The 25,463-nt window shown below is 41.0% G+C and overlaps 2 protein-coding genes across 2 annotated transcripts in view; both read right to left on the reverse strand.

The window, feature by feature from the left end:
* The window catches only part of syt7b (synaptotagmin VIIb), a 106,893-nt gene that overhangs the window by 46,576 nt on the left and 34,854 nt on the right, over positions 1-25,463 (reverse strand). Inside the window, exon 2 of the mRNA XM_062471916.1 lies at positions 9,840-9,994. Coding sequence (XP_062327900.1) covers positions 9,840-9,940 — 101 coding nt within the window. The 5' untranslated portion in view covers positions 9,941-9,994. The remainder of the gene's footprint in view (positions 1-9,839; positions 9,995-25,463) is intronic.
* rlbp1a (retinaldehyde binding protein 1a) overlaps positions 1-25,463 on the reverse strand; it is a 272,522-nt gene that overhangs the window by 32,886 nt on the left and 214,173 nt on the right. The window lies entirely within an intron of this gene.

Here is a 25,463-nt window from a genome sequence, read left to right on the forward strand (position 1 = left end):
TAGAATGCGGAATGAAGAGAGAGGAGATAGTGATTGAGGAGGAGAGACAGAGCAAGAGGATAATCAGATACAGTCAAAGGTTAGCAACAGGAAAGCAGTTATATTGGAGTTGATATTGGACACTTTACTGTGCTGTATGTTACAGTCTCAGAGAGTGTGGACAGACTGGTATCTTGTTTCTTAATGAATTCACTCATATTCTGATACTAACTCTGGTGGTTAAACAGTCAACTGGCCTCCCCATAGATGAGATCAGCTCAACCAGAAACTACACTAAAACATCTCTATAGGTTTCCCTCTGATTGTCTATTGCTTCTTTGTTCCTTTTACATCATTTACCATGACCTACCCCTCCTCATCTTGCTTTTTCCTCTTTCCATTTATCTTTCCTCCACTCACCTATTCATCCAAGACTTGCTCTGCCTTCCCCCTACCTCCTTGCTTCCCTCTCTCCCCCTTTCTCCTCTCCTGTCCACTTCTGACCACTTTGTCTCACCCATTTATCTTGCCTTACCCTTCAGTTTAGGCCCACCCTCAATCTATCCACACAGCCACTCTCAACCCCTCCTTTAATCATCCATTTGGTTTTACTCTCATTTAACTCTGTTCCCCCCTCCATCCTCCCTCCATCTCCGCCATCCCTGATTGCTGTAAGCTACTTCTAAACAGTGCTGTCTGAAGCTAATGTTATGCCCCACGATTTACTGCCCAGGACTGTGTGTGTGCCTGTGTGTGTACAGTATGTGTGCCTGTGTGGGTTTATTTGTGTGTGCGCTTCAGTGAGTCTATAGAAGCCACAGTGACGTGACCCCAGAAAAAGACAGAGGTAGATCAAATTAATACCAGCCATAATTCACAACACTCTGCCCCTCCACACACACCCACCCCTTTACAGACACACACACACAAACCTTTACGCCCATCCTACACACACAAACACACACAGTTGTTGTGTTACGGCTTGTTGAGTGAGAATGGGCTGAGGCTGGTGACTGGTTAATGATTATGATTCAGTGGATATGGGGTATCTTCAAAAGGGACTATGTTTAGAAATTGTTAAATTGTAATCATGTTTCATATGAATGTTATCAACAGGATGTCAACCCCTCCAAACATCTACACAGGCCATCAGCTCTGTCCCAATTGTGCTAGGTTAGCCCAAAGTTCTGTACCATGCTCTCCCTTTTGTACAGGAAGGTTCACAATCATCTCACTGACGCTGTTTACAGTCTCAGTACTGAAACCTCTTTTATGCAGTTAATGAAGTGGGAGAGACAGAACCCAGTGTGAAAAAAGGTTGCTTAGAGAAGACATTACAGCACAGACAAGAGAACAAAGGGATGAAACAAAATGGAACAAACAAAATGGAAGAGAAACAACTGCATACAGTTGACGAACAATGATGTATACAGGCAAGGTTAGGATTACAGAGAGCGCTGTGTGAGACTACTGTATATGTACAGCCAACTAATGTTTCTGCCATAACTGACACAATGATGAATCAATAAAACTGAGGGGAAGGATCGACAGCTAACCGTATGGTCATCGTTCAAATAAACATCCTCAGTCTCCTCTGTGTCATAAAGTTTGCTCATGAACTCTACAATTACTACATTGAACAAACATTTATGGTAGCACTCCGTGATGCCTGTAAAATAGCCTTGGTTTCTTCCTTAAACACACACACATTCACACTCACAAGTGAGTATTCTCTCAGTATTCACAGTTCTTTGACATCTTTCTATAACAGTGTTTCTCAACTGGTGGGTCGCAACCCAAAAGTAGGTCGCGGACGTGTGCTCCGGCTCCGTCCAAAAATCCAACTTAAATTTTTATAAGTTACCAAACTTCCAATGGTGTGCTTTTATTTTGAAAGGTGCTCAAGTCTCACGCATTCACCGTGAGACACCAAGGAGGAGGAGATAGCTATCTCGAGTTATACAGAGTTACATGCCCACATTTCCTTCGAGTTTAATATTTTTTCGTTAGATTGTTCGTTCATTCATTCATTCATACAGTAGGCTAGGCTAGTGTCGTAGGGGTGAACTAGCCAGTGAACTAGCAAAAAAATTGAAAATGTATATGATGTAGGCCGAAAATGAGCTTCCCCTATTTGAAATACCAGCAGCCGCCACTGGAATAGAGGTGGATATGAATGAGAGAGGTGTGAGGGAGGGGTGAAGGGATTGACAGAAGGAATGAAAAGAGGTGAACGGGTTCAAAATGATTGAGTGAACAAGTACGTTTTGGAAAGTTATATTTGATTCAAATACAGCTGACATTTCAAATAGTCGTAAGATTTGTCAGTGTACAGAATGGATTTCATTAACGTTCCAGGTGGGCCTGAAATAACCGTCCAGTGAGGTTGTTGAGAGCTGGAACAGTTTATACAGTACTATACAAGCAGAAGTTGACAGGTGTTGCTTTGGTAAGAGAGGATAATCTCCCCATGGAAACAGATGACCATGCACCAGAGTACAGCATTTCATGCATACACATGCGTACTTCTCTTCCTTCTATTCTACCGTTCCCTCAATCATCTCTCACTTCATTCCACCCATGTCATCATCCATACCTTCTCACTCTCTTTCCTGCCTATAGACAGGCACGCCAGACTATGCCCCTGCTAGGGCTGCAAGGAAACCCCCAGGAGTGGTCCCATCGAGTCACAACACTCACTTGGTGGGCCTCAGGCCTCCGGCGTGCATGTGGCTCTGGACAGTCTGCCAGCGACCCACCTTGCTGCTACCCGCCACTATGCTCCGCACGCTGTCACTGCGGCTGGGCCCGCCCCCTGCGGCCCCACCCTTCTCCACTGCCCCACTGAAATAGCAGGGCAAGGAGGAACGATCACAAAGACAAAAAATATAAAATGGGAGGGGTGGAGAGACAAATAAAAATAGAGTGAGAGAGGCAGAAAGAGACAGAAAGAGAGTCAAGAAAGAGAGTGAAAGAAAGAAAAAAAAGAGAGAGAGAGAGAAAGAGGAGGGATGAGACAGAGGAAGTCAGAGGGTATAGGATTAGAAAGACAGACAGAGAAACAGACAGAAGCATACAGAGAAAGAAGCGTAAGAGTAAAGCAAACGTCTTATTGGACGGCAGAGCCACTGAACCACAGGGGACGGGGAGTTACCAAACCAGCTACAGGTATCACAAGAGCAGCACCCAGTCAACCAGACAGCCAGCCAGGGGATCCAGTCATCCATATGGTACTGTAGGCTGTAACGGTGATGGGCTAGCAGTGGATCAAGGTGGTCTAGATTTATTGTGGGAACCAGCTACTGTGGTTGGGTACAAGAGGGCAAGTTGTGTGTGAGTGTGTGAGCCTGGCTGTGTGTGCGTGTGTGCATATGTGTATGGGGTGAAATCAGTAGGCTACTCTGGCGAGTTGTGGAAAGCACGGAATGAATACTACACCTTACAGTTTGATAGAAAATGTTGTGTTCATATAAACAGGCGTAATTTGTGCATATTACATTTGATAAGGCGTGCGCAAAGGCATGGACGTGTGCTTCGCATACTTTGTTCAGTGATGAACATCCTCATCACTAGAAGCGCAGAGCCATTTTTCCTGTCTCATTGTCTGAAAATGTACTTGCCTTGGGTCAATAGCCTATGTCATTCACGTATTACACCTCATACAACAGTGTCAGTATGTGCAGCACACATAACACCTGCCTGTGCGCACGCCAATATATTTATCAAACAGTTATCCGTAGTTTTCACGTAGGCGTAGGTCTCGCGTATTTGAGGCGTATGTCAGGTGTAGTAGTGTACATGACACGTACACGTTGTTCACATGTCAATAAAATATGGCGTGTAATCTATGGGGGGTGACAAGTGCCCTCGCACGCCCGAAAAGCATCCAATGTAGCGGTGGCGATTTTAGACCCTTTTTAGGGGTGCTCAAGTACCCCTAAATTTAATCTCAGCACCCCTAAAAATAATAATAATAAAAAATAAAACATTTTTGTTTATTATAATTTGATGCTGGTAGTTCATGAAGAAAGGGACATCCTTAGTTTTTTTATTCATTCAATATTTTGCATAATAATAAATAAATATTAGTGGTGGGCATAGATTTTTTTTTTTTTATCTAGATTAATCTCACTGTAATCGTGGCGTTAATCTAGATTAATCTAGATTAAAATGGCTCATTTGAATTCCGCCGAAGGCATTCAGAATATGTGTGCTACCCAAATAATGACTAAAAGTAAGTCTTTGAGAACGGGTTTCTCAAGCCAGGTGGCGCATTAGACCAGGAGCTAATCTCCTGTTTCCAAAATGCATCACAAACTGCTTGAGAAAGCTGTTCTACTATGATAATTGGTGATGAAAATAAATTATGTTCAATAAGATGTACTTGTGTTTATTGCAGCATCTTCCGCATTAGCTAAGGGATGCTTTGCGTTTAGGTGGTATTTGAGACTGGAAGAAGGTTGTTTGCACACAAAGTGCAAACAACCTTAGTCTTGTCGAGGTTTTCATTGGGAAGCTTCTTAAAAATACATTTTCCCTGAAGCAAACCAGGCGTCTTCATAGCTGCATCCATGTTAGCACGTCACGTTTGATGTGATAATTTCATACACAAGGCATACACACAGGTTCGAAGACTCGTTCTCGCCCCCTACAGTGCAATTCGGCTAGGTATACATCCGCGCTAAAATATCAAGGTGAAAGTCATCATAGCTTGCGTAGTATAGACCCAGCTCCCAACCCAACTTTGAGAATAGATTAACGGCGATATTTTTTTTATCGCCGATAAGAGTCGCAGCACGTTAACGCGCGTTAACGCCGATAACGGCCCACCACTAATAAATATATTAATTGTTATCCAGTGAAATTAGGGATTTAATACCAAGGTTTAACACTTTTGCAAGGCACTGTATTCATGTCACATTCTCATTGGGGGCTGAGCACCCCTAAAGGTTTGATCTTAGAATCGCCCCTGCAATGTAGCAGTGCCAGTCCTAGCACACTGTTTTGCGTGCAGTTTATACGCAAATTCCTCCCATTCATGTCTATCAGCAGAAAATGCGTCTATATCACACGCAGAACTTCATCAACTCTTATCATTTTACGTCTCATTCAGACTCGGATTTTACGAAAATCACTTTATTGAAAACCACGATATTGACGTGTAATATTGAGATGATAGTTGTCTCGAGTTATACAGAGTTAAATCAGAATAAATAAAAGAAAAATCTCCATAATTTCTCCTCATAATTTCCCACTCAGGATATTTGCCAGTCCGCCCTTCCATAGCTGGCAAGAATCAGACGGAGCTGATTCATGCAGGAGACTCCGAGACCTAGCGCGTCATGTGCACTCGTCATATCACCCAGACGGGGCACACGTTCCTAGCATGGCGAGGTATTTAACAGGACCTCACGGCACTCTGCATTGCTTAGTGGGACACAGGATGCTCACAGTCAATCCTGCTGCCTCCGCCTCCCTGGCCTCCACACTTGGTGATGCGTTTCCTTTCGTAGGGGGAATGCGTCGCTGCTCGAATGTCGAGAGGGTGTCTACGTTGGGTGCGGCAGGGAGCCGCTGGGAGCAGAACCATTATGCCAAAACATGTATTGTATCGTGTGTAATAAACTATCAAGTAAATACTACTACTAAGTCCTCCTGCCTGAACCAGGCCTGTATACAGCCTATATATAGCCTATATATTTTGCCTGTGTGTGTTAAATCTTTATTCTTATTTTTATTTACAAGAATGCTGCTTGGTGTAAAATAATAATTGCGGTTTGTTATTTGAAGGTGTTTGAGGTGAAAATTCCCCCACAAGAAAAGTATTTAAAAAGTATACATTTGGAAGCTTCGATATCTTGGATCTCAGAGAAAGTTTTGCATCCGAAGAGAAGGTTTTGCATCCGCAGAGAAAGCTTTGCATTTGTAAAAAAGTTATGCATCCTTAGATATAGTTGAGCGTCTGTAAAAAATATTTTTGACCAACACTTTTTTTACGGATGCAAAACTATTCCTGCGGATGCAAATCTTTTTCTACTTGTGCAAAACGTTTTCTACGGATGCAAAATGATTTCTACGGATGGTTTGGGCGTAAAGTGCAATAAACCAATCAGAGCGTCATCTCACATTCCCTTTAAAAGCAGGCACGTTTGTTTCATGGCGGATTGCTATTATAATGGTGGATTTGCCAGGCGCACGCCAGGAGCGGTTCACAGCCGAGGAGACCAACGTTCTCGTCAGGGCAGTAAAAGACAGAGAAGTGACATTGTATGGGGATGGGAGAAGAAACCCACCCAAATTAGCTTTGGTTAAACAGGCGTGGGAGGAAATTGCCACAATTGTTACAAATCAAGTTCACATAGAGATTTCTCATGAAAATCTTTTCAATCATTGACATGAAAGAAATGTAACACAGCCATACAATAAATCAAAACAATGTAACGCAGCTTCGCAGGAAGAAGACCCTGGCCTTGCCAGCAGTGCGCACAGGCCAAGCATACGTAGGCCCTTAAAATAGCATCTGAATAACGCGCCACTGACTTTAGACTACGTTTTTCCTGGTCTGTGGCGGAATTGTTTTCTGAAACTGCAAAATAGCACCAGGGAACGTTTGCGCCGGAACACGCCTCCTCTTTTCGCTAAACCGCCCCGGGACCGCAAGTTAATTCTCTAATTTACCAATGTGCGTCTGTGGAGGGAAAAGTCCGCTGTGCATCGGGTGCAAAATAGGAATGATGCAAGATAGGGCCCTGAGTGTTTATGTGGCGTACATTATATTTAGCTGAATGATTAAAGGGCTAGACATCAAATATTCAAAAGCAATAATCACCGACTAACAACACAAACATGAATGACAAATTGACCCAAGGAAAGTTAATTTTAAGACAACAATTAGGAAAAACTGGATTGAACGAACAGCAATCCCTTGGTGTAACCTATTCAACCCCATGCCTAGAGCTCACGTGTCTAGGCGGCCAGGTGTGTGCAGGTGTTGCTGTGCTGCGCTATCTATGGTGTCAGTATGCGAAGCACACATGACACTTGCCTGTGCGCACGCCTAGATATCTATCAAACAGTTAGGTGTAGTGTTCATGTGGCGTAGGTCTTGCAGGTAGGTTTCCCCTTTGCATATTGACCAGTGACACCTATTACACCTCATATGCATGTGTGTGCGTGTATTTGTGTTTGCATGTGTTGAGCCTGCTGCTACCCTATGCTTTCTTGGTAATAAGGATTGTCTTTTAAATTGTTATGCGTTTTCATATGTGCATTAACTCAGACTAGGGAGAGACAGGTGCTCTTTGTGTCTGGGGACCTGTCAACGTTTAACAAATTATATTACAGTGTAGCTGAGCACTATGCATTAGACTGAAAAGATGTGCTTACAAAGGAGATAATGTGTGCTATGAAGCTGAAAGGTTTTTAATCCTAATGATGCTGTTATGGCATCTTCAGACTATGAGAAACTAAATGTTTTATGCTTCTTTGGTCATGGTTTCATCTACAGAGGAGTATTATTTTAACTGGAAAAGTAGGTTGACATTAACAAAACAATAGTGTTTGTATCTAAGAGTATTGTATGTGTTTTGAGTGTCAAATAGCCCAAATAGTTTCATTTTAAATATATTGGCCACAGTACTGTAAATGTTATTCGGAAACCACTTACCGTTCCATCACTTAACCCAGACCAACACAGACAACCTTGGTTTAAATGTCTTACAGACTGGACTGGACCAAACCGGACCAGACCAGACAGGCAACACAGCAGAGTCACTGAAAAAGGTCAGTATAGGTTTACTTTACAAGGTACCCACAATTAGGGATAAGGATAGACAAGCCACAGAACACAGTCACTGTTCAGATTAGCTAGCCTTTCAGACAACATGTGCAGGCAGTGAGAGCAAAGGTAGAGGTGGGGAGGAGATATTCATATTTTATTTAATGAGTAAAAGGGACTTGGGGTCAATGGCTAGCTTTGACAAGCCCTGAGACAAACAAGTGTTGCGACAGATGAGCTAATTCTATCCTTCACTCAAGCACTCCCCGTGTTGTGGTGAGCGGCGTCTGATAACAGCCAACAAACTGGAAGAAATAACCTGGTCTATGTACAGCTCTGCAGACAACACACCCATTAAAACATAAAAACCCAACAAACTGGAAGAAATAACCTGGTCTATGTACAGCTCTGCAGACAACACAGCCATTAAAACATAAAAACCCATCAAACTTTTTTCAAGTCATGCTAAAAATAGGGTATGGACTAAAACAATAACTGTTATTAAAGCACAGGCATCAAGTCCTTGATTAGTTTCAAGTCTGAACCTTTTGTGCTGCATATACTACTGTAGTTAGAGCAGGCTGGGTAGGCCACATTAAGGAGAGCTATTGGACAGACAGCGTGGTAGTATTGACTGGCCTGTAGGCAGGTAGAGGTGGTGGAGGTGTAGACACAACCAGTAATAGGTACTCAGGGAGTGAGAAGATAAGAAAGCTGGAAAAGAAGCAACTCCTACATAAAAAGGTGCCCTTTGGAAAGTCAACAACACCAAACACATGACATCAGCAACAACAACACCAACAAATGCAAAAGAGGGTGAATTGCCAGTCAAATGTAACGGTCAACCCTCTGATAAGCCAAGGGCGGGGTTGGGGGTTGAAGAATGGGGCCTAGGGATTTAGAAAGAGGATTTTGGGCAGGTTAGAGTCCATGGTGTCTGAGGGTTGTCCGTCTCCATGGTAGCACTCCATGGGTGGAGGTGAGAGGTTTAGTGTTTAGTGAGGCTGGCAGGGCTGTAGGGAACAGGGGGGCAGTCTAATTATTCTATTGAAAAGATTGTGGTTAATGTGTTGCTCATGTATCATGTATGAGATGCTATAAGTTATAATATACTTTCAAACATGTCTGTCCAGTATACTGACTGCATGTTCCTATGCTAATAGCCTATGTAACTGTAAATATCCATGTGACCTAAAAAGGGTATAAGATAAAGGGTTTGGTATGATTATGAATTTAACATAATGTTCATCAAGAGTGGCAACATACATTTCTGTGGGCTTGACAGCTGCATCTTTCTCTTTCTCAGTACTACAGCTAACCACCAGTGAATATTATCTACGTCCACAGATTAGAATAATAAGTCCAGTCAGTTCACTAGGGGGATGGAGGTGGGAGGAAGCAGATATGGCATACATGGCAATAGACTTAAACAGATATACGGCCTAGCCTACATACAGTCCCCTGTATTTCTTCACATCATATTTTGACAGAAAGCATGTGCGGTTCTACAAATTGTTAAGATAGGAGGACTACCATACACCAATTGTGAACACAACACAGCAGATCACACTGTACATCTTCATCAGCTCCAGTAAGGCTGCCAACAGTGCATATTAACTAGCTAAGAATACCCTCAGTCTGCACTGACTACGAACGGAGGAATTATTTCTGCCAATCATTCAGCATCTCCAGGGACTCATTGGGTTGTGTAGAAGACGTGTTTGTCAGACAGCAGCTACAGAGCACTTATGCCGGACGCCTCTGGCTGCTACAGACCTTTGTTGTGACCATTCAAGGATTGGGTTCAGAGCTACTGTTTCGAGTTGTGGGGGCCATTTAGTTGCTCTCTCTTCTGTGTGCATGTCAGAAGAGCTCATGCTGCAGGAGAAGCCTCCTGTGGAACAGCTAGACATGTTCTAGAATGTGTTAAATGTAGTGTGTGTGTATGTGTCATTCTAACTGTGCAATTAGTGTTGTAGTGGATTTGGAGAAGGTATGTACAGTAGCACAGAACTCAACTCCAGCCTCCAGCCCCGGCCCCCCATCGTCGTTACAGCCCTGCCCAGAGAGAGGGGTCCCTTACCAGCCGCGACCGAGACTCACTTGGGCGTGAGGCGAGGGTCTCCGTAGGGGGCATATGGGGACATGTTTAGGAGGAACTCCTTGGGCGGGTAGGAGCTCCATCTCTGCTGCACGTTGCTGCTGTCATTGTTATTCCAAAAGTCTCTGTCTAGATCACTGCGACCAAAGAAAGAGCACAGGAACAGTCAGAGCAGCACAAAGCCAATCACAGTGGGTCATGGTGGGAGGAGTCTAGGGTAACATGGATAGAGTTAGGACAAAAAGAAAGTGGGTACTGGATACAGAAGTATGCAAAAAGGGATACATTTCTGAACACAGTAAAATAATTTGGGCAGTTGTAGCAACAAAGAACAAAACTCTACTTTGATTCTTCTTTTACAATAAAAAAGAAAAATTGAAAAAAAACCTAGACCGATTGTTTGACCTGGATTGCAACAAAGTCTATTGTCAGAATCCTGTTTGCTTTGAGGCCTCAAACATCCACCAGACATTGTACATTCACTACTCAGCCTGCGTAGGGGATGAAATAAAATGGAAACAAAGTGTTCATTAATACAGACAAAGTGTAGATAGTCATAGAGGAGCAGTGGAGTGGAGCTTTAAAGTTTGGTTACTCAGATAAATAAATACAGATATGTAGAATCGGTCTTTGTCAGTCACGTGGGTTTGTTGTGTGTGACGTCACCGCGGCACCATTTTCCAGGTACAGCTAACATGCAGTCGGTGAGCACTGATGAGAATTTACTCAAGATAACAAGCAAATAAATCGCAAAACTGGAGAAGCACAAGAAAACTGAGAAAAGGCTGTACTGCGATAAACTCACCAAAAATGCTAGGGACCGTTATTTTGAGAAATTGTCATCCATTCAAGACATAGATCCATACGAGCTGACTGCGGTAAATTGGGCACACCCTATTTGCCTCGGGGAGAATGTCCCTGTACTTACTGTAAGTCGCTCTGGATAAGAGCGTCTGCTAAATGACTAAATGTAAATCCCTTGAAGCCCACGGACATTTCAGCAATGGCTGGGTACAGGATTGACATACATTCCGACCAAAGGACTTTAATGTCAGTACATGCATAAATTGCACTGACATTTACTTAAACATATAGTTTCTGTTCAGATAGGTCACTGATTTGCAGTTTGCACTATTGTAATTGTCAAAATATGACTTTTAATACACATACACATTTCTGTTTTTTTTTTTTTTATACATCCTTTATTGTAAACGCAAGGCTGGTCAAGCATCAGCACAATATTAATTTAATTAAATATTAAAAAGAAACATTTGAAACAGACTGAGAACTTTCTTCTTTTGGTCTGGCATGAGAGGCACCAAAACATGTAATAAGGCCATGAAGGTTCCCAGGTTTGGCAGCCCTGTGTAGTACTTTCAATATCATCATTAGGTGTGTTGCAGCGGAGACAATAGGTGTGTTTGACTTCATGCAGCGCCGGCGGTACCGACGCCTTGAATCTGAGAATGCCATTGGCTGCTTCAAGTCAGCAGATTTGATTGTTGATTAATGAAATTCTGCCATACCACAGATTTCTTTGCCATTTTGACTAATAACGCCGACAAAGTAGGCTATGGCAGAGTTTGTAGTTCGGCAGCCAATTGTGCTTGTGCCGTGTGCAAAATACCAAACCAAAACATAGCGCAGATTACCGAAAGGGAAAACAGTAACACCTTTTCTTTTAAATTATATATTTTTTTAGTTGCTTTATTTGTCTTCAATAATATAATCTACAATTTCTGTAGAACATTTCGTTAATTCAGCAATGATGACACAAGCAGGAATCAGATCTCACACTGCCATACGGAAGCTCGACTAAAAAAATCTTAGTCGACCAAGAGCATATCGACCAGAAAATCGACTAGTCGACTGAGTGGGGACAGCCCTACTAGCCCGATTCCCTAACCACTCAGCCACCTGAATCCTATGTTAGTGTCAGAGAGATTGGTAATGACCCTAACGTTACATAAACTACACTACCCAGAGGGAACTAGCACTACGTGTCTTACCTCAGATCTTGACGAATCACGTAAAGGCAAGCAGTCGGCCCACCCTATCAGAAATTCGCTTCTCCACGGACACTAGTTCGAAAAAGCTGTCTTTTAAAAAAAAAAATATATATATATATATATATATATATTTTATTAGTGTTCAGATATCACATATACATATTTCAATGTTTCAGATTCTATGTATATGGCAAACAGTATACTTATTTTCTTACTATTCAAGTATAGAAATGAGAACAAACGAACACATACAAATAGACAAACAAAAACAAAATAAAAACAGGGAGAAATCATTTTCCATAGAGTAAAGAAATACAGTCAGGCCATTTATCTGTGACATAGTTGCACCATTTTTGCCAGTGCTTAAGAAATGTTTCCATTCTCTGGTTAACATGAGCTGTAAGCTGCTCCATTCTGTAGATTTCCATTACAATGTCTCTCCATGATGTAATTGTAGGACACTGGTAATAACCATTTTCTAGTAATATTCTTCTTACTGGCTCCCAGCATTGCATTCATCAAGTGTTTGTCCCCTTTCAGCCAACTCTGAGGTAAAATTCCAAGGTACAGGATCTTAAAGTCCAAAGGAATGTCCTTATGAAAGTTATCCTGTAGAGTATTGTGTATTGCCTTCCAAAAGTCTTTAATGATGGGACAGTCCCAGAAGATGTGGTAGTGTTTTGCGCTTTGGTGTCCACACTTTCTCCAGCAAACAGGGATGTTATCGCTATAATGAGATGTCTGAGATGGTGTAATGAAATATCTTACATAATTTTTCCAGTTAAACTCTCGCCAGCTCATTGAACTGGTACATTTCCATTGGTATCCCCATATTAATGTCCATTCTTCCTCAGAAATATCTATCCCGGAATCCTTTTCCCATTTTGCTTTAATATATGCTGTTGAATGAGTTTTAAGATCTAGAAAGCATTTATATATGGATGATATCACCCCTTTACTGCAATTTGACGTATATGCTCTTCTAAACAGTTCTATGAGACTGGAGTTTGCCTCTGTTACATTTTTTACATTTTCATTGACATAATGCCGCAACTGTAAGTATCTAAAGAAGTCCTGTTTCTCCAGCAGATAATTTTCTTGAGTCATTTCAAAACTTAACAGTTTGTTTCCATTCATAATATTGCATAAAGCTGTTAGTCCATTATCTCTCCATTTCTTGAATCTGGTGTCCATTTTATTTGGTTTATTTATGAAGTCTGAGTCATATCCACACCATTTAAGTGGCAGTAGATCTCCATCTAGTTTATATTCTCTGATTATATTTTTCCACACCTTAAGGGTCAATTTGACCCATGGATGATCAGAACTGTTTATGTAGTGTTGCAGTTTAGAATCAGCTATAATTGCTTGTATTGGAACAGGAAATATTTTCCCTTCGATGTCTTTCCATTGTGCATCATAGGGGTGTCACGATACCAAAAATTCAGTAGTCAATTCCAATACCAGTAAAATAACACGATTCTCGATGCTGATTTCGATACCACGTTAAAAAACGGTTTTCTAAGATTCCATGTACTTGAACTTCTTTATTAACCCGTAAAGGAGTAGCGTCACACATATGTGATCGTTCGAATGCGGGTCTCACATATGCGATTTCGAACATTCCAACTGAATATTTTCCGATAGGAAAAAACTATGCAGCAAACGCTTTAGTATGGCTTCAAAATGTACTAACGAGAAGGATAATTCAACCAATCCGTCTGAGTCCGTCCGTCTGTCCGTAACGGAGTCGGAGAAGTATAATTCGGCCTTAACAAGTAACACTAGCATGGTAGTAGAATTGCTAGGAGTATTATGCTAGCTAATTTAGCCAGGAAGCTAACGAAAGCTAGCTAGCTACTGTACCGTTTCGGATAAATAACTTGCGCTGTGTGGACCGTCGGAAATATTTAGAACTCAAACGTCTAAAATACTTGAAAAATATCAAAATGTCATAATACATCAAAACATGTGCAATATAGCATAGAACAACATAATAAAGTGCAATTAATGCTTATAGTGCAACAAATACTGGAACACTGAAGCGTATGCTGCACCAATCAGTTCCGAAACCGATGCTGCTAACACTGGCATCGTCGCTAACGGTGCCTACGGTGCTTCAAAAAAATGGGCATCGTCGGTGTTTTGACATTTTAGAACCGGAAGGTATCGGTAGTATCGGTTCTCGTGACATCCCTAGTGCATCATATGAGGGATTGCACCAGCATATTATAGCTCTTGTCTGGGCGGCATAGTAGTATTCCTTGAGGGATGGCAGACCCCATCCTCCCTTCTCCTTCACTAACTGTAGTGTTTTGAGGCAAACCCTTGGTCTCTTGCCTTGCCACAAGTATCTAGACAACATTTTGTCCCATTCATGAATCTGGCTTTGAGAAACTTCTACTGGTAGGGTTTGAAATAGATTTAACAATCTGGGTAAGATGTTCATTTTAATAGATTGTACTCTTGAACTTAAACTAAAGAAAGGTATGAGGTTCCATCTTGTGAGTAGTTATATTCCGATAGTTTTGACAGATCTTTTTATGCCGAGGTACTTAAAGGACTTTGCTTGCCACGACCATGGGTATTTGCTCTCTATTTCTGATGTTGGATTATAGTTATAAGATAGCACTTGGGTTTTACCCACATTAACCCTATACCCTGATAATTGCCCATATTTCTCCAGTGCCAGCATCAGCTGGGGCAAGGAGTTTGTTGGCTGACTAAGATAAATTAGTACATCATCTGCGTAGCATGCTATCTTATGCTCTCTTTCCACAAGTTGAATGCCTCTTATCTCTCTGTTTTGTCTTATATATTGGGTTAGTGGTTCAAGGAAAAGTGCGAAAAGTATTGGCGACCATGCACAGCCCTGTCTTGTACCCCTTTCCAGGGTAAACCTATTTGATAAATAACCATTGACCTTGACCCTTGCAGTAGGATTATTGTATAATGCTTGTATGGTTTTAATAATCCTGGCATGGAAACCAAATCTATGTAGAACTCTGTAAAGAAAAACCCAATCGACGGAGTCAAAAGCCTTCTCAGCATCTATACTAACTACTATTGCTTCCGTTTTTTGTTATATGATTAATAAAATGTAACGTCCTTCATATATTGTCTTGTGTTTGACGTTGGTGTATGGAACCTGTCTGATCGTTGTGGATCAACTTAGTCATAAACTTTTCAAGTCTTCTGGCCATAATAGAGGTGAACATCCTATTGTTACGGTCGTCGTTGTCTAGGGGGTATCTTAGTCGACTGAAACCGATGCTACAGCTAACCGCGGCGGGCCCAGACAGGTGAAGAGTGAAAGGAGAAACGGGAACACTCCCCCCAGCCCGGTAGACGCTCAATTCGGCGGACAGCTCGCTCGCGGTTGGTAGAGTTGATCAGTTTATGTAGATGGTCGATACATTAAGCACGGCGTGTGCAACAGGAAGACGGATCGGCAGGAGTGGGGAAACAGAAACCCAGGGGGACAACCGGTCGGAATCGACGGTGAAGTTCTCTCATAACAGCTCTGAGGTTCCCCCCATCTTTCCGCCATCCGGGAGTTCAAAAATAATAAACTCCTCCCCTTAATTACCTGGGCCCCAAGCAGGACCCCGTTCCACTCCCCTTTCCCAATCACCACCATGTGCAAGGCCGCCGCGCCACTAAAGTGTTATATTTAAAAGTTACTCCCGAGAAAGGATCATGAACCTCTCTCTCACCCTGCCACTAGGCGTGCGCGTAACACTATAATCTATACTTAAAACAGATATTGGTCTAAATGACGCACACTCCATTCTATCCTTGCCTTCCTTTGGAATGGCAGAAATAACGGCCTCCTTCCAACTAGGAGGTATTTGTGCCTTTTCCAGGACCCAGTTTAGTGTAGGAAACATGATAGGAATCAAGTCATTTTTAAACTCATTGTACCACTCAGCTGTTGGCCATCAGAACCTGGAGCTTTACCTACTTCAAGTCTGCTAATTGTCGCTTGCAGTTCGTTTTCTGTTATCTCCGCGATTAACTCTTGGTTTTGCTCTTCATTAAGAGTGGGTAATTTCAGGGTGTTCAAGAAAGTATCAATCTGGGCTATGTCACCTCCTGGGACTCTTGTATATAATTTTTTGTAAAATGCTTCAAATGCTTCATGAATCTCACTTAGTTTGTTTTTGACCTCCTTCGTTCTAGGGTGTTGTATTTTATGAACTGTATTTTCAGCTAGTTTTTTCTTCAGTTTCCATGCCAGTATTTTCATTGATTTTGGGCCACTTTCATAATGTCTCTGTTTCAGATACATTAGGTTTCTTTTAATGTCTTGTGTGGTTAAACTTCTGATTTCATTTCTGATTTTCTCCATTTCCTGAAATGTATTTCCATCTGTATTGGTCTTATGTTTTGATTCTAAATTCTTAAGTTTTTGTTGTAGCTCCTCTAGAGCCTTTTTTCTTTGTCTTTTCTTATGTGAGGCTATTGTTATAATTTTCCCCCTTAAAACAGCTTTCATAGTATCCCATAATATAGGAGGTGAGACCTCATCATTATCATTAAATTCTAGGAAGACACAAATTTCTTTTATAATATCTTGTTTGAAACAAAGAGCATTAAGTAGGCCAGAGTTTAGTTTCCATATAGTATTTCGGGGTGGTAGGTCAAGGTTAACAGTCAGATATGCATGCATGGTCACTCAAATCAATCGTCCCAATATCACATGCATGTATTTGATCCCTTTCCTTTCCAAATGTTATGAAATAATCTATTCTTGTGTATATGGAATGAGGAGCAGAGTAGTGGGTGTAATCTTTTTTTTTGTGGGAATAGTTCTTTCCATGTATCAATAAGTCCCACATCCTTGAAAAGTGTGTTGACTTTTCTATATAGAGATTTTGTTTCATACGTTTTCCCACTTGAAGAATCAAGTTGTGGTTGTAGATGGATATTAAGATCCCCCCACATATTAGTAGGATTTCTGTTTCTGTTATCATGATATCAATTATCTTTTGAAAGAATCCCATATCACTTCCCGGGGTACATAGATATTGAGTAAAGTTATTATATTTCCATCTATATTTCCCTTAACTAAAACATACCTACCCTGACATGCTGTTTTTGGATGCTTTTATACAGGCCTTAGTGGTCCCCTAATACTGTATCAGAAGTCTCTTTTCCGAAATTCAGCCTTGGTGCAGAATTACAGCCACTACTAGCAGTCCCACAAGGAGCTTTCCTCAAAACGCGCTGTTTTGGTGTCTATAGCTTTAAATGCTAATGAGGAGCGGAGGGGCGGCACCATGCGCTAATGTTTACAATGGATGTATCGCAATGGCTGTATCCCCGTTGCTGTAAGATGCCTCGAATTTGCCCATTCTCATCTGATAACCCTGGTTTGCAAAGGTACACAGTCAGTCATTTCAATGAGGGGAAAGAGGATATCGCGCGCGCCATAACACCAACAGCAGAACGGTTATCCAAATAACAAAAAAGTGTACAACACTCACGTTACAGCATGTGTATTCACACACATACTTGATGCTATATACCTTTCCATTAGCGACAGTAACTCAGCTGTTAGCTGCAGAGCTAATGTTACAGCCACATTCTAAGGGTAGCAAGCTAGGTAACCATATACAGTAAAGCTACAAAATGATATAGCGTAAGTTAACTTACTTGTCCGAGGTTAGTAGCTGGACGAAGGAGAGTTAGTACTGATCCAGAATTTAATTTCAGCAAGGCCAGTTTTGTATTAGCTCAAGTTGAGGAAACAGTCGTGGCTGAAGTGTTTGGCGCAGACATACAAAACAAATGTGCCTACAACAGAAGTTGTGTAGGCGCATTTCCAGAGAAAATAAAATTAAGATACTGGGTCTTCAGAGGCTCGGATGAAGGAACTGTAAAAAGATTTTTGTTTTCCTTTGTACATCCAAACTGAGCAAATGTAATGCTTTGTTTGTTTGCAAGCCATGATGTCTCTAGGATAAAAACACTTGCACGGTCGTAGCTCAGTTTCTTATTGGCGGGCCAGATTCTCTGGGCGGGAAAAGCAGAGAGAGGGGAGGTAACCTTTAAAGAATATATTGTGCTTATTAAAGTTATGCATTGTTCTTATTAAAGTTATGAACTTAGAAGTGTGCTCAGGCTTAAACATTGGGTCTCACACTGGGTGTGGGAAGCAGGCTGTTCTTTGTGTCTCTATCTCTTCATTTTCAGAAACAACCTTGAAACCGGGTGGAGACGGCACCCGAGCAGGTGGGACGCGCGTAGGCAAGAACAACTCCCTGACGCACGAGATCAAGCTGAACCCTTTTTTGATACTTGTGTTTCAATTGCACTGTATAAATATATGCTGGGGAGGGACAGATAGCCAGTTGGACTTCGTGAACCAGCCCAAACTCTGTTGCGGGTAGGGAAACTTAGACAACCCCAGAGCTCTGTACTTGTTGATTTCCAACTGCTGCATTAAAGCTGATATTATCGGACCTCTGCGACTCCAGACCACTCTTTCTAGAACACAGATTTGTGTCATTGAATACTATCATTGGGTGTGCTCAAGCCTTCGGCGAGAGAACAACCTTTGTTCTCTCACATATATATTATTGTGAGAATGCTGTTAAGCATTCTCACTATTGTTTTCCTGTTTCTCTTTATTATTGTGAGAATGCTGTTAAGCATTCTCACTATTGCTTTTCAACTTCTCAGTTCTTCCGCCGTTTTTTGGCCTTTAACTCGTTCTGCATACTTTAACCGATTCCTACAACTTTTGTATCAAAACGTTCAGCTCCTTCAGGAGATGATGGCTATGACTTTTGGTATTTCTCACTTTTATACTTTTTAAGACATTAAGGTTTTTGTGCAAATTATTCTCCCATTAAAAGTAATGGTAAATCCTTTCAAATCATTAAAAAGCTTCCTCCTCTTTCAAACGTAACTACTTCAGCTTACTTTCAGCTAGAGACACCATTCAACCTTTAAAATGTTCACAAGACATTCAGCTATTCCCAAATGATTCAGCTTTTTCAAATGTTCAGCCAATTTTGAATTATGACAGTTTGAAATACATTAAAATGTTTGCTCCTTCTTGATTTTTATGAATGAGCAGCTGATATTCAACTAATTTGTCAAACAAATTCCTCTAACGTTCATATAGTTTAACTTACAGAAACAAGTTATACCTTAAAATGTAGGAAAAATTGTCCTCTTTCAGCCAATGTAACTACTAAAGAGCTCACATTTACAGATTTTCAGCTATGAGCCTTGAAGCGAGAGCAGCCTTTCAAATTCTCTCACTAACTTCAATGGAGAGGTGAGTAAAATCAGTCAGAGAAAGCAAGAAGGAACAAGATTTTGAAACTGCCGATAGAGTCGTATTTCTGACCGCACAGACCTATAAAGGACATCTCTGGTTTCGGCAGAGTCTTGGGTCTCGGAAAATATCCTTATATTTTGGATTGGACGTATAGTTTTGCGTCTAGGTCAACTTGTTTGAGGTGTGGATGCTAGGTAAATGTTCGTTTTTCTCTCTGCCTAGCTCGTTAGCTATCACAGCTGCGCCATCACCGTGGCAACCAAACAAACAAGCACCAGGAAAGCAAAAGGAACACGTTTTTGAAACTGCAGGTAGAGTCGTATTTCTGACTGCACAGACATATAAAGAATATCTCTGGTTTCGGCAGAGTCTTGGGTCTCGGAAAATATCCTTATATTTTGGATTGGACGTACAGTTTTGCGTCTAGGTTATCTTGTTTGAGGTGTGGATTCTAGCTACATCTCTCTTATTCTCTGCCCTCAGCGCGTTAGCAATCATACAGTAGCTGCACCATCACCGTAACGACAGACACGCACCACTCAGTCTCTCACACAGGTGATTGGTACGTTTACTTGACCATGAGAAACACGATTACTAGCAATTGTCGGTTTATGCCAATAATACGATTACTCCGTTTACATGTGTAATTAGTTATGCGATTACTCAATAAACGCGTCTACATGATTCTTTTTTATTAATCGTTGTATGCTCCACGGACAAAACTTGCACCATCATCCTTCTGCAACAAAGTGACGCCGTGTCTTCCTGTATCGGCCCTACTGCTGTATGTTTCATTCCATCAACACATTGAATCCAACTAAGAAAGCCGAGTAAACGCATAGGCTACATCTGCTACTGCTAATACTATCCCAACTATAATTTAATCTGTTAAAACGATAATATTCTTGTTACGACTAGCTAGCCTACTTCTTCTTCTGTTTAACAGTTCAGCTTTCAGCTTCTCCCACATTGTAGGCTATTTTAGCTCTTAGCTTTGTTAAGATGATGCAGTTCAGCTTCCACACTGCCTCTTTTGTGTGACTCACACATTTTTGAAATTCATTTCAGCTTGCGGGTATTTTCTCATTTCTCACTTTTATACTTTTTAAAATATTAAGGTTTTTGTGCAAATTATTCTCCCTTTAAAAGTAATGGTAAATCCTTTCAAATCATTGTTGGAATGCTGTTCCAGCCCCTTTCAAAAATACCTTTCGGTTGCTTTGAAGCTTCAGCTTATAACTTTCTACAAAATTTTCACTATTTCAGATTTTTTAGCATGGTCAGCTATCCCCATTCAGGTTTTCAGCATTCTCACTGCTGTTTCGCAGGAACAGCCTTTTCTAGTTTATTGTTTATTTTCGCCCCCCTAAAACTCAGTCAATATTTGGCCTACATACACAACGGCGGTGTCAAAAGGTTCGTCTTGGTAGCGATTGCGTTGCTTCTATTGGAATTTACGTTCCGTTGCATGGTTTGGGCTTAACCCTCGTGCTGCCTTCGGGTCACATGACCCAAAGGTTCATAACGAACCATCGTTGTGTTTACCCAATTTTACCCAATACAAAAACAAATATTTTTTTCTTTTCTTTTAACCTTCGCAATGTGGGGGGTCTGAGACAGCCCAACGGTTAAAAGAAAATGCTTCACTTTGTTTTTGTATGCGGTAAAGTTGTCGCAATACGACGGTGGGTCACAATGACTGATGGGTCAGAACGACCCGAAGATAACACAAGGGTTAAGTTAAGTTTTTGTGGCGAAAAGTGAAGCTAACGGTGGCTAATTTGCTAGCCACAGTCACTGACGTTACTAACGTCACTATGTCACTAACGTCACGAAAACACGCGTGACTACCTGTAGCAGAACATTCGTTTCGCATCTGTTAACTTGGGGGATAGCTAGGCTAACTATAGCTTTACTGCAAGGCAGCTGCAGGAACGCCACAAGCAAAGAGGCCAGGGTGATAACTATTTACTCATTTTACTTTGTGATATGACACACAATTGTGATGTGTAATGTACAATATAAGCTGATATTATTAAGGAAGTACATCTACTTTCGGAAACAGTAGTCTACTATTTCACTGAAATATTAGCATCATGACATTAGCCTGTGTTGCCCGGCCAACACATACTACAGTGGTCTATGATGTATCTGTTTTCAATCGTTAAAATAAACATTCCTCACATATACATTTTCGTTGTAGGATTTATTATGACATTAGATTTCAAGTAAACGATTTGTGGGTGAAATTATCATTACCCGTGGTTTCAATCCAGTGTATCACTGCAACGCTGTAGCCTACGCGAGACACTACAAAAACATTTACACAGCTGTAGGAAGTCAAACGGCGACAGAACATGTTCGGCACTCCCCTTACTTAAATCAAAAGTCTATCTAACTACTAACCTGAACTTCATTGCCACAGCCTAAACTTTGTCAATCTGTTCATGAAAATAATTAATTTCAGCCTAAACCGTACAACGGAACGTTAAATCCAATTCAACCAACGCAATCGCTACCAAGACGAACACAGCAGTAGTCTAGTCTGTACTACTACTGTACCGTAGTAGTACAATTTACCGGGGCAGCTTCTCCACACAGGGCTATATCGCATTTTGCGTTGTTACTGACAATGATCGCTACCAGTGAGCTTTTTATGAATGAGCGATTTTCCACTAAATAAATGTCAAGCTTATTTACGTTTTGGGGGGCATATTTTCAGTTAGCAGATGGTACTGTTTGAATCGCGATTCCATCTTCTACTGCCGGGTAACGTCGTAGAATAATCTTCAAAGGGGGTTCTTTATTAATGAATGAATGCAATGAGTAGGCTAAATGCATGAAAATATCACGAGAAGGGAAAAACTTAAAAGGACGTTTAAGTCATAGAGATTAGGTCAATTTGTACACCGGTCTGCCAAATGTATTCGTTTTGATTCAACGATGAGGCTGCCTCTTGCCTCTTGGGGAAATGAGAAGACATCCATTTCATTCTACACTTCACTCGTATTTTCAGTTGTAAATGAGCAGCAAAAAAAAAATGCTTTTAAATCTATGTCATCTTTATAAATAATAAGTATGCATTTTTATATAAAATACAGAAATATCAGTTGTAAAAATGTCATTAAAAAACGGACCCCTGTCCAACCGACGCAAGCAAGCACACCCTACAATTTCCCCAGAAATTGTACCCTCTCTAGTTACATATTGGAATAGACACATAGATATATGAATCCTTCAAATGGTGACCCCGACGCTGAAAAGAGGGAGTCCAGAGGGTTCCGGCCAGACCGACAGATCGGGAGAGAGACCCATACACCGGTACGAGGAGGCAGACGTAATCGTCAGAGGCGCCTCAACATAAAAAAAAAAGGTAAGCAGACACCTGTTAATTCAAAGTACTGCTATTCGGAACTGAGAACCAAATTTAGACGATTACTATGTTTCATCGTACCTAGTCAAACCAACAGTGGTGGGAAATCAACCGTTTTTGTGTTTTGTCTTTGTCCATGGGGAGGTTAGAGTCCTCTCCAGGGGTTAGAGTCCCTAAACTCGTTGTCTTTGTCCAAGGGGAGGTTAGAGTCCTCTCCAGGGGTTAGAGTCCCTAAACTCGTTGTCTTTGTCCAAGGGGAGGTTAGAGTCCTCTCCAGGGGTTAGAGTCCCTAAACTCGTTGTCTTTGTCCAAGGGGAGGTTAGAGTCCTCTCCAAGGGTTAGAGTCCCTGAACTCGTTGTCTTTGTCCAGAGGGAGGTTAGAGTCCTCTCCAAGGGTTAGAATCCCTGAACACTGTCTATTTGTGTGGAGTCAGATTGAGTTTAATAAAAATAGAGAGGAGTGTGGTGTGTCTTTTATTTGTCCTCTCCGGTACAAGAGGGTTACAGAATTGAATTGATGTGAAAAAGTAATATTTGTGTGGAGTCGGGTTGAGTTGAACGGTATTTTAAACAGATCTGTCGTTCTTTAACCCTTGTGTTATCTTCGGGTCATTCTGACCCATCAGTCATTGTGACCCACCGTCGTATTGCGACAACTTTACCGCATACAAAAACAAAGTGAAGCATTTTCTTTTAACCGTTGGGCTGTCTTAGACCCCCCACATTGCAAAGGTTAAAATACAATTATTTGTATTTGTTTTTGTATTGGGTAAAATTGGGTAAACACAACGATGGCTCGTTATGAACCTTTGGGTCATGTGACCCGAAGGCAGCACAAGGGTTAAAAAATAAAATAAAAAATAAAAAGATCCACTAGGTGTCCTCCAAGGACCATAATTGCCTTCAGTGCAAAATCTAACAAGTTGTCAAATTGTGAGATCACTCACTTTTATCAATCTCGTGCTTTTTTTTCTTTGACCAAGAAGTTACAGAAATCCCGAGGAGAGTTGGAGAAAGGTGGGGGCTAAAAGAGTCCTGTTACTTGAGATCTTACAAAGGTGATCCCAGAGGGTATAGTTCTGCATAATTATGTGAGTATTAATGCTGATAGATGTGTTCGTTTAGATGAATCCCAAGTTTGGTGGTTAACAAATGCGTGATCAACATTTGTTATAATTCCTAGCCAAACAGGGAGGTTTTTTGAAGCCTTTCCGACCAGAACTTGGATTTATAGGCGGAAAATCTGGAACGTGTGATGGTATTCAGTAAAAATGCAGAAATTGAACCCCTGGTTTATAAATTGGTTCTAATACAATTGGAAGAGTTATACTAGAGCAAACCAGCTGTGTTGGTCAAAGAATGGTTTGAGGAAATGTATGTGAAAAAATATGAGGAAGCAATTGGAAAGTTACATAAAGGATTGGTTTAGAGAGGATCATGGAAGGTTATGAAATAAAACAAGAATGTTTTGTGGATGTGAAGAGTGGCGCCCAACGTGGGGCCACTCGTTTAAACACTGATGTTTTGAAGAGGAAACTATGAATATACTTTGATGGTATATGGGATAACATTTTAAGTCAAAATAGTAAAATCTAGGGTTTTTAAGAGTTTTGATAAAGGTATTAGATATAATTTGGTTAAAAATGAGAAAGAGAACATAACTAAATGTACTTTTATTTGGAGTTTAATTGTAATTTGGTTTTAAGTTTTATTTGAGAGTTTTATCAGAGCCTGGCATACTGTTTGGGATAAACAGTTAGGCTGTGATAATGTTGTATTAATAAATGGTATTAGTGCATGAAGAGGATTATTATAACATTCAGTTCTGAAATAATTTGGGAACACTCATCAAGTCTGATAAATTGTGGTTATGATGGTTTGAGCTAATTGGCTCGTTTTGAACTGCAGCAAAACGAGTTATGAAGTTCTACCTATCTGACCTTTATAGAAAATATATTTGGGAAAAATGTTTGGTTAATAGCTACATTAAGAACATTATTTGGTCTATATTTCATTTAAGAAGCATACAGATTCTGGTTTGGCATAATGAAAATTGCTTTTATCATACAGTTAGGTCCATAAATATTTGGACATTGACACAATTTTCATCATTTTGGCTCTGTATACCACCACAATGGATTTGAAATGAAACAATCAAGATGTGCTTTAAGTGCAGACTTTCAGCTTTAATTTCAGGGTATTTACATCCAAATCAGGTGAACGGTGTAGGAATTACAACACATTTTATATGTGGCCCCCCCCTTTTTAAGGGACCAAAAATAATTGGACAAACTAACATAATCATAAATCTAATTGTCACTTTTAATACTTGGTTGCAAATCCTTTGCAGTCAATGACAGCCTGAAGTCTGGAACCCATAGACATCACCAGACGCTAGGTTTCGTCCCTGGTGATGCTCTGCCAGGCCTCTACTGCAACTGTTTTCAGTTCCTGCTTGTTCTTGGGGCATTTTCCCTTCAGTTTTGTCTTTAGCAAGTGAAATGCATGCTCAATTGGATTTAGGTCAGGTGATTGACTTGGCCATTGCAGAACATTCCACTTCTTTGCCTTAAAAAACTCTTTGGTTGCTTTCGCAGTATGCTTCGGGTCATTGTCCATCTGCACTGTGAAGCGCCGTCCTATGAGTTCTGAAGCATTTGGCTGAATCTGAGCAGATAATATTGCCAGAAACACTTCAGAATTCATCCTACTGCTTTTGTCAGCAGTCACATCATCGATAAATACAAGGGAACCAGTTCCATTGGCAGCCATACATGCCCACGCCATAACACTACCTCCGCCATGCTTCACTGATGAGGTGGTATGCTTTGGATCATGAGCAGTTCCTTCCCTTCTCCATACTCTTCTCTTCCCATCATTCTGGTACAAGTTGATCTTGGTCTCATCTGTCCATAGGATGTTGTTCCAGA

This window comes from Osmerus eperlanus, chromosome 10 (assembly GCF_963692335.1).
Source record: "Osmerus eperlanus chromosome 10, fOsmEpe2.1, whole genome shotgun sequence".
Taxonomy (NCBI): domain Eukaryota; kingdom Metazoa; phylum Chordata; class Actinopteri; order Osmeriformes; family Osmeridae; genus Osmerus; species Osmerus eperlanus.